General features: G+C 42.7%; 1 protein-coding gene across 13 annotated transcripts in view; it reads right to left on the minus strand.

The window, feature by feature from the left end:
- Positions 1 to 1176: 1176 nt before the first annotated feature.
- The window catches only part of LOC135917323 (U11/U12 small nuclear ribonucleoprotein 35 kDa protein-like), a 55697-nt gene continuing 43141 nt past the window's right edge, over positions 1177 to 13732 (minus strand). For 6 of the 13 annotated variants that reach the window (XM_065450898.1, XM_065450900.1, XM_065450895.1 and 3 more), the window contains 5 exons: positions 12445 to 12478; positions 12162 to 12296; positions 11090 to 11188; positions 8909 to 9119; positions 6164 to 7071 (listed from right to left, as the gene is read on the minus strand). In XM_065450898.1, the coding sequence (XP_065306970.1) occupies positions 6416 to 7071; positions 8909 to 9119; positions 11090 to 11188; positions 12162 to 12272 (1077 nt within the window). In that variant the 5' untranslated portion in view covers positions 12273 to 12296; positions 12445 to 12478 and the 3' untranslated portion in view covers positions 6164 to 6415. Of the gene's footprint in view, positions 1312 to 1956; positions 5063 to 6163; positions 7072 to 8908; positions 9120 to 11089; positions 11189 to 12161; positions 12420 to 12444; positions 12479 to 12595; positions 12820 to 13732 lie in introns of those variants that run through there. The other 7 variants (XM_065450899.1, XM_065450901.2, XM_065450904.1 and 4 more) reach the window with 5 other exon arrangements.

Consider the following 13732-nt stretch of genomic DNA (forward strand, 5'->3'; position numbering starts at 1 on the left):
TACAATAAGACAAAGGTACTTGGACCGATAGCTAGTTGGCCAGTATGGCCCTTCTACTAAAATGGCGGGAATGTGGCGGGAACTGGGAAGGCATGTTATTGCGCTTGCGCGCCTGCAGGATTTCTGTGGTGCATGTCACTCAGCCTCCAGGAAAATCAAGATTTTTAAGTTTCAACCGTTCTCACGGGCCCGCACATTGCGATGGTAAACGTGATAATCGACCGACTGATGTGCAAAATTAAGGGGACACTAAATAGGAGTATTAACCTGCGTTAGATAAACGACACATTTGAAACAGCCACTCTTATCACCAGAAGGGCCTTGATAAGTCGGAAAACGCACAAAAATGAAAGTGGCATCCCAGCCCCGAGGTTCCGTACCACGGCGTCGTGACGTCACAAAAAGTGTATACTTTGGGACTAAGTGATTGTTTAAAGGCACAGCAGGATCACACTGCATTGATTTTTTGAAGGTGAGAACACCTAGCAAGGTTTGAGAACTTTTGCTGCTGGGCCAAACGGCCCAGCAGAGGAACAGCTGCTTTTACTAAAATAACATACACATATAATTCAATCTTGTAGATCAGCTCTAATCAAAATTGTTTGAAGATGTTTGCGACAAATCTTAGATATTTATACTTTCATCAGAGCTTTCATTCTGATGGACTACCTTGGTGTACACAATTCTGTACACAGCACCTGAATGGGGTATACCCCCATAGGTCCCCATTTATACCTATTGAGTGCATCGTGTCATGTGTTACACACAGGCGGACGGATGGATGAGCACGTTTCCTAGGGAAGTTACCCTAGAATGCCTACGCAGTAATACATAGATAGTGGCTGGGCGGCAAAATGGTGGAAAAAGGCTGGAACTCCTTACACGATGCACTACAAAACACACAAAGAGTAGGGCTGGGCACATATTAGAAAATACAAATATGAATAGACTAGCTGCTGCTATTTGCTTCGTATTTAATTCAGGAATTCACTATTTGATGTCAAATATTTGTTTCTTTTTAATATTTAAAGAATAAAAACACTTATTGGAGTCTTGAAGGTACAGAACGATGGAAATGAGAACGTTCCGAATGATTCTGCTACAGCAAGGCTGCTGTTGTTGAGCAGGGGGCACCAGTTTTGTGAGCAAATTCACAGGAGGGCAGGTAACACGCACTAACAAATGATCACGTCCTTTTATTCAGGTCAGATGCTGCAAGAAGAAATCAAGTGCAAGGCACTAGGCATCACACGATCACTTTATTAAGAAGGGTGCCCCACAGAGATGCAACACTCTTGTTAAACAGGTGACCTGTGAAAAGAAAAAGGAACACAAAATGAAGTTGTTTTCAATAAAAAAAGTTTTGTATGCTTAATCTCTAGCATTTGGTGCTTGGCTAAGTGCAATGCTCCATGCTATATGAAAATCGAAGCACTTTAGGGACTGATATGTTCCTTAACACTACAGTATACCCAATGCAACCACAGGGCAGTGCATTTATGCAAGAGCCAGTTTCATAAGTGCTGTGTTACTGCAAGAGATGCAGGGAATGCAAGCATGGAACAAGTGTTGGCTGTTGTGACTGCCATAAAAAAAAGCTACGGTGCTGGCATGGCACACACAAGAGCGCCAATGCCAGAGAAGCAATATTGGTACAAAAACAAATACAGGAGTTAGAATGAGTCAAAATTGATGTAGTACAATATAGACAAGTATGGTAGCATGCCCTAAAAGTGGCCAGACTTATACTTGTTTTGCACATGTACATAATTCAAGAATTCACAGGTATTCAAGACATTCAAGTCTGCACATTCCAACCACAATGTTTCTTGCAATGTATGCATGGGAATGTTGGGATATGGTGGCTTTTGATTGGAATTTTTCTAGGTGGGCCAGGAAAGCATGCCTGGCTAGCCCCGTTTCATTTGTCACAGTCATTCATTCTATACTAAAACAGCCTGAAAGCAGCAGTCTTTATTTTTTAACATTAAAATAATCATTTTTTACTTGTACATAGGTGCCTGTGCTCGGATGTACAATTACATAAAACCTAAATATTACCGGCTGGATGCTTAAGTTGGATGACAAATGACAAGGTTTGTTCGTGCCCGCTGTGCAACAGTTTGTTGTTCGTTTTCATTTTCCTCGCTTGGGTACATGCTGTAGGTCAGCAAACTTTATTGGATGAAGTAATACAGGTGCATGAAAGCATTTTATGAAAGCTTTATTTTAAGAAAGGCTTATTATAGTGCAGTCATGGCCATGATTTAGGCCAAGTCAAGTTTGAGACAAAGTCTTGCACACCCATACACTACCATCAGCATTCCCAAGGCGGCACATCACCCTTTAGAAAATTCACATACATGGAGGCACCAGATTTCTCTCGACTTAGTCGATATTCCGATCGTGATATCCTCTTTCAGTGATAGCTAATCAGCGATGCTAGTGTCTGAGTCATGTGGCCATTTCGGGGCTCCTACTCAGGCAGTGCTACTGGCTGCTGCTTGATTGACATTTCATACCAACCACAATGCCATGTGCCGGCCTTTGCTGCTGTGCCACGTGAACCACTGTGGAACTTCCCTTAACAGCTTCGCTTTAAAATGGCACACATATTCAACATCTGTGTGAATTTCAGTACCGTTCATGCTCACTCACAATCACCAGAGCAATATAGGCCAACCAGTGCAACAATATACAGTTGAACATATTTATAACGAAGCACTTGGGGAATTTGAAATCGTTCACTACACAGGTCACTTGGTTGTAAAGGTTTTGTACTGCACAGCTCACGATAGAATCTGGACAGAATTATTTCTTCATTATAAAGGTAATTTCGTTGTAGAGGTGCTCGACTGCATATACTGCTTGTTTCCAGTTTGTCAATGGCACAGACACAAGAGAGAGATGCCGCATTTCCCTGACGCACGTGCTCATGCGCGAGAAAAACTGGGCACTGCACCTAGGTACTACAGAGGCAAACATGCTTTTGCCCATTTGTCCCTAACAAAGCTGCACTACGTGACTGCTGATAAATACTTTGGAATAATCTTCTCTCTGTTCATCTTTCATGGCTTAGCGGTCAAAGAACTGCGCTGGTGATTGGGAGGTCAGTCCTCCAAATGCATGATAAAATGTTTCTTTTTTCCTTTTAAAATAAAAACTGAATTATTGTATCCTTTCCCTTTTGCAGAAGTTGTTGTTTACCTATGCTTCACCAGCGGGCCTGACATGGAAGGTTCCTGCTAAGGGGAGTAAAGTGATGGGGTGGAGGCTTCGGTAGATGGCAGCCACAGACCAATGAATAATGACACATTGTTACTGCTAATTTGTTGTTTTGCATGCTTCCCCATGACAGACTATGTCTTCACCAATGTCATCTGTTTGAACAGAACTTAAACACGGGTTTTCGCATAGTGCAGGCTGCCATAACATAGGGACAAACGGAGCAAAGCACATACTCCTCCGCAGTACCTATAGGCACAGTTCTAAGATTTCTCTATCGCAACTGGCACACGTGCACAATCGTCAGGGCGGTGCAGCTCTCGTACATTCCTTATGTTAAAGGAGGCAGCTCATGCGAGCGACCTTATGTACAACGCTCAGCGACTGAAACGCGATGCACGGACAACATGGCGGCTGGTACTTTCGCCACTGGTGGGTGCTGGTGACACTGAGATGATGCATTTTTGTGTCACATGAAAGTGAGAATTTGTTTGATGCATCGTAACTGCATTCAACCTCCTCAGTGATCACTCATCAGTCACCGATGGCGCAAAAAGCGCCACCCGCCACGCTGTCAGAGTATCGTGTTTCAATTGCCGAGCGCTGTACACACATCATGCCTAAGTTGTGTGTAAATAGGTTGCTGGAATGTTTGGAGCCACTTGGTTACGTCAAAGTATATTCCCGCAAAGGGAAGCTACTTAGAAATGGTGCCACTGAACCAATTGCTCAGCAAGCGACCATGTTTTGTTTGTATACTTGCAAAGCTTGTTCCAAGGTTACGAATGTTGAAGCTCAATACAACTATCATGGATGCAACAAATTATCAGATATAACAAATAAGATGTTCCATCATCAGTATGTAATGAATATATGCTTATAACAAATATCAGATATAGCAAAGGTATTTTTGTGTAACATGTGATCATTATAAACAGGTTTGACAGTATGTGTACATACCTGTATGTGCAGTTAACCTTAACTATTTTGGACTGTGACATATACGACTTTAGATAATTCAAACAAAAGTGTATGGAGCATAGAATTTTTGATTTACTGTGATTCGACTGCAAGTCCCTTCACTTTCTTGGGCGATTTCAAATTGCCAACAGATGAGCTCTCTTCCCTCGCATTTGATGAATAAGTCATCCATGGGCACAGAACAAATATTGACATACTTTGATGAAAGCGATTTGTCAGTTGCAGCTAAGATCTGCTTCAAACAATTTTTTCACTAAATCAACATTTACGGCATTCTTTACACCCTGTTATCTTTCTTGCAAGCCAACAAACCATCACGCCTGCTATCGCTTATTAACTTTTGGTTTTCCTATCTTCTACATCACTGTTCACACCAGTAGAACTACATGGCCATTATCTTGCAACTCTGAGGGTAGATATTATTAAGCATCTTCACCTTCTAAGAATGGTAATTAGTTATAGGGCAACTTTGCTCAACACCAAATTTTTCTTTGCGCATGTGTTTGCTTAGTCTTACTTTTGCAGACATTAGCTTTCACTTTGTACTTTGCAAAAGCTTCTTTGTTATGCACACAATGTTGTCCTCACCTACTACAGTATTCCCAGTTGCTGCCTCTGAAACACAACTTTTGTTTGTAAAGTTCTGAGAATGAGTCCATGAAAAAAAGATCTAGATTGAAATCTCTTGTGCAGCACCTCTTCGAAGTAGTCTGTCTTTCAGTTTATACACAGCTTCCGATGCTTTATGTAGTCTTGGAAGCAGTCAGAGAAAGCTTCTTTTGGCAGGGCCCTCAGCTTCTTTGTTGGGGCATCTTACGGCCTCAACACTCTCCATACAGCATCCTTTTAGGTTTCTCTTCACATATGGAAAGAGAAAAATTGCATGGGGAGAGGTCAGGGGAGTGTAGAAAATGCGGAAGCACAGTTAAACTGTGTGTGGTGCGAAATCTTGTGACACTCGGGACAGAGCACTGCTTTGTATCATCTTGCAGAAGACTCCGCTGTTCATATGCCCATACGTCAGGGTGACGACGTCGCAGTGAATTGCGCTATGTGTTTGAGTGCATAGATATATAACTGTTCATTCACCACTTGCCCTTGTGGGATGAACTCATGGTGCGTGACACCTCTGGCATTCCAAACAAAAGAAAAATCAGAATTGTTTTTGTTCTGGAATTCTCCTGCCACACCTCTTTCGATGCTGGAGAGCTTGTGGACTGCCATACGGCACTCTGCCTCTTTATTCAAGGGCTGTACTAAAAGCACCATGTTTTGTTTTTAGCAAAGACGCTGTAAATGAATGAGGCATCCTTGTGTGCCTCAGAGAGCAAATCAGCAAAAATTACTGTTTGTCCTGGTTTTGTGCGAGAGAATGCGGCACTAATCTGGCATTCAGCTTTTGTTTTGAAGCAAAACTTGTTAGAATGTTGTCTTATTGATGTTAAGGGCATCTGGTAGCACTAAGTATGGACAGCTGGGCTAGTTGGTTAAGATGAGCATTATGAAACATTGTTCCAGCGCACATTTGGACACGGATGAGGAGAGAAAGACAACACCCAAGACAACACAAGACAACACCCGGCATTCGTGTTGTCTTTCTCTCCTCGTCCGTGTCCAAATGTGCGCTGGAACAATGTTTCATAATGCTAATCAGGTAGCATGTGGGCTGTAATAGTGCGATCTAGCTGCATGAGTTCCCTGATCTGAGCCACGTCTTCTTCATTCCGTGAGGTTGAAGGACATGCCTGTCTTGTGTCATCTTCCACTGATGTTCTCCCTGGAACAAACCTCTTGCACTACTCGTACACTCACACCCGTGACGATGTCTTGTTGCCATAAGCGCCACAAAAAAGCTCATACATGTGTGTGGCAATTTTGCCAAGCTTCACACTGAAGTTCACATGCTGTTCAAGGTGAACGTCCATCTCTACACAGTCACTCACAGTTGAATGCGCCAACGACTAGGGGCAATGGATCTCGCCCCATGTAATGCCATCTAACAACCGTCAAGGTAACCAACAAAAATAATACAAGTTAGTGCCAAAAGATGGTGTCACGCGTGCACCAATATATGTTTCAGGGAATCACTTCTACGGAAGAAAATAAACCAGTCTCAGAAGTTCATGAACAAACAACATATATGCACAGACACCACTACTACGAGTCTGTGTGGAGTGCAAAACCTCACAAAAAGTGCCAATCGGCAAAGCTACATGATATTGCAGTGGTCAGTGTGGCCAGTTTCCAACAGCGCGTCGCCACAGCGACACGAGTTTGAATCCCTGTGGTGGTGGACACAGTTTTGTTTTACTTTGCCATATGAAAAATGTGATGCTGAGGATGAGAAAGGTGTCCCAGTGACTAGGATGAGATAATTACAACTTGACGATGACGATATTAGCCACAGCAAACACCCAGTTTTGAGTTTCCAACTACCATCGCAGTAAAAGAAATGCGCACACCTGCGACTTCTGCGCTCTCTGTTCTCGTGTTCGTCCCGGTGTTTCCAGCCAGAGTGGCCTTCGTGCTTCCTCCGATGGTCACTGCTGCTCTCATAGGGTCGACCGTAGGACTTCTCAGAGCGGTCACTTCTGTGATCCCCTTCGTGGTGGCGGTCACGTGACCGTTCATAGCTCAATTTTTTCTCGCGGATAAAACTGTCTCTCCTGTCATGATCCCTCGCCCTGTGGTCGGATGCCAAGTAACGGCCTTCGCGGCGATGTGGGAACTGGCGACTTCTATCGTTAAATGCCTCCGATGAGTAAGCTCCACCTTTGGAACCGAGGATGATGGGCTTTTTGAAAGGACGGTCGAGGCCACCGAACCTCAGCTGTCCCGACTCTTTCTTTCCTCCAAAGCCGCCACCTAGAAAGCAAGGAAAGAAAGCAAGGACATGAGCCAAAGATACTGTGTGCATTCGTCATTTTTCACTTTGGGTAGATTGATCAATTGTTTGATTCATGATTAAATGAAACTATTTAAAGCAGCACTGGGATTATGAGCGCTGTTGTAGTGGAGGACTCCAGGCAATTTTCGACCGCTTGGAGTTTCTTACTGTGCACCACAAGTAAAAATGCGTTTTTTGCATTTCGCCCTCCTTGGAATGCAACTGTCGGGACCAGAAATAAAAACTACGACCTTGTGCTTAATGGCACAGCGCCGTAGCCACTGAGCTATAGTGGCATGTATTTCTCACTATTTGATGATAAAGTTGAAATTTAATGAATTAGCAGTGAGCATTTTCGAGACCACTGATTTCAGTGGACGCAATTTGTTTTCTAAAGTTGTTTGGAAGGAAGACTGTTTCTGATACCCAGGCTTCACTGATGAAAAAAGAACGATGTTATGAGGCATTATTACAGTATTTTCCCAGAAATATCAAAGAATGCTAATGGTTGATGCGGCTTTGTACAATGTGGCCCGTACCGTAACAACAAGTACATTATTTGGTGAATCCAGGTTATCACTGCAGCCAGAGTTTCTTTCCTACTGCACATTTCCATCTCAAAATCAGTTTCATAAAGAAAACAAAGCTGCAGCAAGGAATTCAGTAATTTTGGTTAAAAGCCATGCTAAAAGGATGCTAAAGTGTGATAAGTTAAATGTTGATAGTCAAGTTGGTTCACGTGCTTAGACATACGTAAACACATTAAGAAAGACAAGTAAAACACATGATCACATTTATGCGTATTTCCAACATCCACTATCCACCATTTACACTATCCTGGAGAAGTGCTTTTTGAACTCTCGATCTGCATTCATTTAGCAGAAGAAAGGTCGCCGTTATATTGGTGTAAACAAAGAGTAAATTTTCCATATTTGAATTTTGTGCCCTAACTGCTGCAATGGAATGTTAGGATGATGTCACAGACTTTAAAGTAATTTTTGCGCCTTTGGGTATTATAGTTGAGAAAAACTTTTTGAAGCTCGCCAGGGCTGCTATATTGTAGCAATGCCTTTTCCCAAGGTTAATGCCTTTCGGTACTATTTGTGTTTTTGAGTGGTCAATCGACAACCCGTCTGGGGTGGAACATGAAAAGCGGCCACACACGAAAGCAAAAAGCATCAAAAGGCATTTGTATAAAAAAAAATGCAGCTGGGCAGGTCATGTGATGCGCCGGTTAGATAACCGTAGGACAATTAGGGTTACAGAATGGGTACTAAGAGAAAGGAAACGCAATCGAGGACGACAGAAGACTAGGTGGACCGACGAAATGAGGAAATTCCTGGGCGCTAGTTGGAATTGGTTGGCGCAGTACAGGGGTAATTGGAAATCGCAGGGAGACGCCCTCGTCCTGCAGTGGACATAGAACAGGCTGCTGCTGATGATGATAAAAAAAGGCATCGCTACAAAGTAAAAGCCCAGGTTGAGTTAAGTTAGAGTGCAACATGATCATCATTTATCAACAAATTATTGACCAGACTAAAGCTTGAACTGTCAAAATCCATGATGTCACATCAGTGCTGCCAGCCATCTCTTGTCTTTGCATTGCTTTTGGATTACCAAATCACACATCACAGCAAGGCTGACTTTCCTGGTAGTATTCTGGAGGTGTAGATTACAAATCCAGCTTAACTTAGCAATCCTCTTTAATGTTGAACTCATGCTTTCTTAAAAGCTTTGTCCTTTCTCACTTTGAAAGTGCATTCAGATGCTCCCTTGACGAGAGTAGTAGGCTAAGAAAAATGGTTGATAACTGACCGAGCCGACGGGGTATCCAACCGGGTAGCATTCTCTCTTTTTCAAAGTCTACAAAGACTTTACAATCGTCGATGAGCATATTGTTTGCGCTGCTTGCAGCCAGGGCGTCCCTCGCATCGTAGAACTCAACAAAAGCGTAGCGTTTGGAGAATCCGGTGACGACATCCCTGATCAAGTGACAGCTCTTCACGTCTCCATAATGAGTAAAGAACTGTGAAAACCAAGAAAGGGAGAAAAAAAAAGTGTTGAGCACTAGCATTTCACGACAACCTGAACAGCCATTTTCATTGAAACTAGAGCTACCAGGGGTGTCGTGGGCAACAAGAAAATGTGAAAATGAGGCAACGAAATCACTGAAGGAACACCCTTGAAATCTAAAGCACTGCTGAATTTTAACACTGTCATTAATAATCATTGTAAAATAAAGTACAATGCATTGTTAAAATAAAAAATAAATTAGTATTAAGCATAACATAACCTAAATTGATATGTAGTTGAAGGGTTGCCAGTAAAAAAGTGCTTGAAATGTTAGCTTAGGCAAACCTCTAGTGGCAAAAAATTATTCCTGTGGTCTCGGCATCGAAACTAAGCTGCAATAAGTCCTGAAATACAAAGTCGGGGTTCTCTTTACCAGTGAACTGTACTGGTGATTCACCAGGTGTAAGACCACATAAGACCAGATAGCGATGTCCTCAATGTGGCCCAATACCAGTGACAATCACCTTTAGCTCCTTAAAAGTCAGCATGTTTCATCAAGAAGCAGGCAAAAGCGACAAATTTTTCCCCCTCGCTTTAGGATGCTGCTCATATCCTCAAAGAAAAAAAAAAAGAATCACATTTAGTAATAATGTAATCTCACAAACTGTGCAAATGACTCAAGGAACTTCGTGAAAAACTGGGTCCATCAGAAGCCTCGCAAGGTGCTGTAACAGGTGATATGAGCTCATCATAGGCCCTATAAATTATGAAAAGCAGGAACTTGAAAGAAAGAAATGGAAAATGTCATGATGGTAAGCACTACGAAAAACAAAGACAAGCAGAAGGAGAGCATTTAACCGAGTTAGTTGGTCCATGGCTAAGTCGAGTTTTGAACTGCTTAACCGAAAAACAAGGGCCTAAGGAAGACAGTCTAAAAACTCATGTTTAGAACTGAAGTTAAACAGCATGAATAAAACAAGGACATGAGGAAACAAATACCACAGAGAAGCGCTGTGGTTCATATTTAGAACTGAGGTTAACCAACTAGCCCTCATCAAGATCCTAAAAACTCATCTTAGCTATGAACCAACTAGATTCTGACGTTCTTTTCTAGTTCTCTAACACTGCAAAATCCTGCTCTGTCTTCATTAGTCCTTTGTTTTTCAGTTAAGCTGTTGAAAACTCATCTTAGCTATGAACCAACTAGCTCGGATAAATCCTATATTTTGACATTCCTTTCTAGTTCTCTCAGCACAGCTGTGTCTGTCTATCTTCCTTTTCAGTTCAGTGGTTCAAAACTAATCTCAGCAAAAGGAACACAGACATCATTAGTTTTTGTGCTTGTCTTCATTTTCCACACTGCTTACCATCCCAAGACATGTAAATTACTGCCCAGACAAAGGCAAGTCCTCCTGTTGAAGTATTAGTTCCAGCAACGTTCAGTGTTTGACAAATGTTCATCACTTCAAGCCTCCATCCTTTCGTGAACGTCAGTCTTGTTACGGCATAGTGAAGTGTACGCAACCCATCCAAAACTGCAGCAGTATAAGAAAACTGAAACACAGCTGGTTAAACAACAATGTTTACTACTGTAGTTACTCACCTAATGCTCACAACCCACCCAATGGACATAAAAAAAACTAGAAATGTTTTTCTCGAGTGATCATCGCACCTCCGAAAACTGCTGCAGGGACAGTCGTTTGTCTGTTTTGATGTCAGTACTAACATTATGCGAGTAAATGTGGCAGCTAATGATGGACAATAGTTAGGATGGTGCACCTGCACTGAGGCATTGTGGGGCCATGTTGTCAAATGCTGTAATGGCGGCATTTTGAGTCAATCAGAGAGGCAGTAGCAGCTCTCTCAGCCAGACAGGGCTGACTAGATGGTGAATTTGACAATGTGGCAGAATTTATCAATGTCCACAACAGTACTCATGCTTGTCGTAGCATCTTAAATTTACAAAATGTTCTCGTAACCAACCTCTTTGATGGTGTCCTCAGTTGTAGTTGGACACAGCCGAGATACAAAGATTGTCAAGCGTGGGTCAGTTTTGACGTACTTGTTAGTTTTATAGGTAGCCTGAAAGTGAAGTACAATGGAAGACCAATGAGCAATCAATAGAGGATTCACTGTATGGAAGTAACTTCGTATAAAAAACTAAGCGACAATTAATAAAACACACACAATTTGTTTTGTTACATGCAACGTAAACTACATGCTATTTATGGGCATGCATATTCTATGCAAGTGCACAAGGCAACGGATAAGATTTAATAGCATTTCCGAAGAGAGACGTTGACATACGTTCTTTCACATTAATAAGAACTTGCGTCTGCTGATTTAAAAAAAAGTAGGTATTACGTAAGTTGCTTGATTCCATTTTCAGTTCTACAGAGGGGAATTGTGTTACTTGCCATTAGATAAGTATTTGTGTACAATTTGCAGACTCATTTTTCTGTATTTCAACGTGTATCTATGTAGTTAGCTACAGATTATATTACTAATAACGTTTTAGTATTTCATTTTTTAAAGAAGAACTCTGCTGTTTGACGGAGAAGAAATTGATTGCCCGGTTCCCCTCTCAGATAGCTGCATTCGATTTAACGATGTTTATACTCGTACTCCTCCAACGTTTAGTCAACTTTCCAATAATTTCAAGAAGCAAAAACTAACAAAAAACCATATTGTTATGATGGCAAGGAGACAAGAGGCCGTCCTTGCGACGCACAGCAGCACACAGCTCATTACTAACAATGACGGCAGGAAGGGGACTGGTTGGGGCAGATGATCCAGCCCAGGGTGAACGATGACGCCTGTGTTACTGTATATGCTACGAAGTAGCATACATTACTCTAGCAGACCCTCAACGCCAGCGTGAGCTACAGCGGCGGTAGTTCAGCGAAATGAAACCAATAGCAGACAGGTCAACGACGTATGAACAGTGTAGGCGTTACACACGACAAAGAAACAAATAAGTTCATTGACTGACTGTTTACATTATCTGTTCACGACGCACGCCATCATTTTATACCGATATGCAAAAAAAACTTACTTCCATTGCACGGACGATGCCGTGGTCGTGAGGTTTGACGTCTGTCCCATCGATGCTGCCAGCCTTCAGGGGGTCGTAAATACGAGCGATAGGTGACCATACTGCATCCATTGTGGCGTACGGTTCTTGAAAACACTGGACGGTAGAAACAAAAACGAAGAAACAGCGACGCAGACTATCAGAAGCTTTTAAGTGCTCTCAGTGCTTCAAGTAGAAATTATGACGCCAGCGGGCGCCGCCATCTTTTAAAACAAGAAGTAGAGCAAGCGTAGAAGTTAAGCACCTTGAAACAGACTGGTGAGAAGCGCCACCGCAACCTGCAAGCCATAAAATGAAAGTGGTCTAATTAAGCGTGAAAAATAATAAGATATTGGGGAAACTACAAAGTTAGTTCAGGCCAGGTATAAGCCTAAAATATTTTTGCGTGACTCCACCTTATTGCTTGATCTCTAACAGCCGCTCCAGGTTCAGGCAGTTCTGGCGTGGTTCAGGTCGTTCAAGGTTCAGGGCTTCAGGCACAGATAAAGACGCTATTTTTTTCCTCTGTGGTTCAGGTATGGTGTACTGGAATAGGGCAGTGCGTCGTCCGGCGGCTAAAACGTGCCTTCTTTTGCGATGACGGCCGGGGGTGCTGGAGCCCGCCGTTCTACTGCAGCTGCTGGCAAGCGGAAAAATAATGGTGCAACACAGGGCCTCCGAGATTCGCAGTTACGATTGTCGCGGAGGTCATGCATGTGCGTACGGAGCTCGCCGATAGCTTTCTGTGGCCTTTCCTGCCTCGTACGCATATTCTTTATGTGCGCGGGTAGCGCTGGATTTGTGAATATCATTGTGTGTGCGTGTGCAATTGATTTTTTTTTTCTTCAGTGAAACCTGGCGACCGCCTTTCTGGCTGATGCAACATGAAAGGTATCCCATGCAACCCACCAGCCGCAGTGCAGGTTCTCCTTCCTTGCTTCTTATCGTCGTGTGTTTAGAAATACTAAAAACATATGAGTGCTTACCGAACGGAACGAGTGGACGAGTGTTTGTCTTCTGCAACCGTAACGCTGAGCAGACGATCAGGAAAAACTGCATGATCTTAGGTTGGACACGTGCAATGTTAGACGCCGTTATTGATGTATCCTAACAGTTTGTAGTGTTTATTTTTTATTATATTGATTTCAATTGTTTTGAGAGCATTTTAATTTATGAATGTAGAAAGTTTCGCACAACATGTGTGAAGTTCACGCGCTAGGCGCGCCGGTCGATCGCAGCGCCCTACTAGTGGCGTCATCGCAGAAGCGTCCCCGGTTCTTTCATTGTTTTGCTGCACGGACGACACACTGCCCCATTCCAGTACGCCATAGTTCAGGCGTATATCCATAGCATATATATTTTCAGTGGTTCAGGCATGAGTTCAGGCTTGAATTGCGACCACTGAAAAGTTGCCTCGTAGTTCTCAAATCGTCGTGATGACGCCGCGCACCTCAAAAAAAGGAGGAGGGATGTCAGCAGACTTTTTCTGCCATGTGTTACTAATGCTTCAAGCAACAGGAATATTTTCGCTAATGCACATTTGTCTGCTACAG

The sequence above is a fragment of the Dermacentor albipictus genome, chromosome 9, assembly GCF_038994185.2.
Source record: "Dermacentor albipictus isolate Rhodes 1998 colony chromosome 9, USDA_Dalb.pri_finalv2, whole genome shotgun sequence".
Taxonomy (NCBI): domain Eukaryota; kingdom Metazoa; phylum Arthropoda; class Arachnida; order Ixodida; family Ixodidae; genus Dermacentor; species Dermacentor albipictus.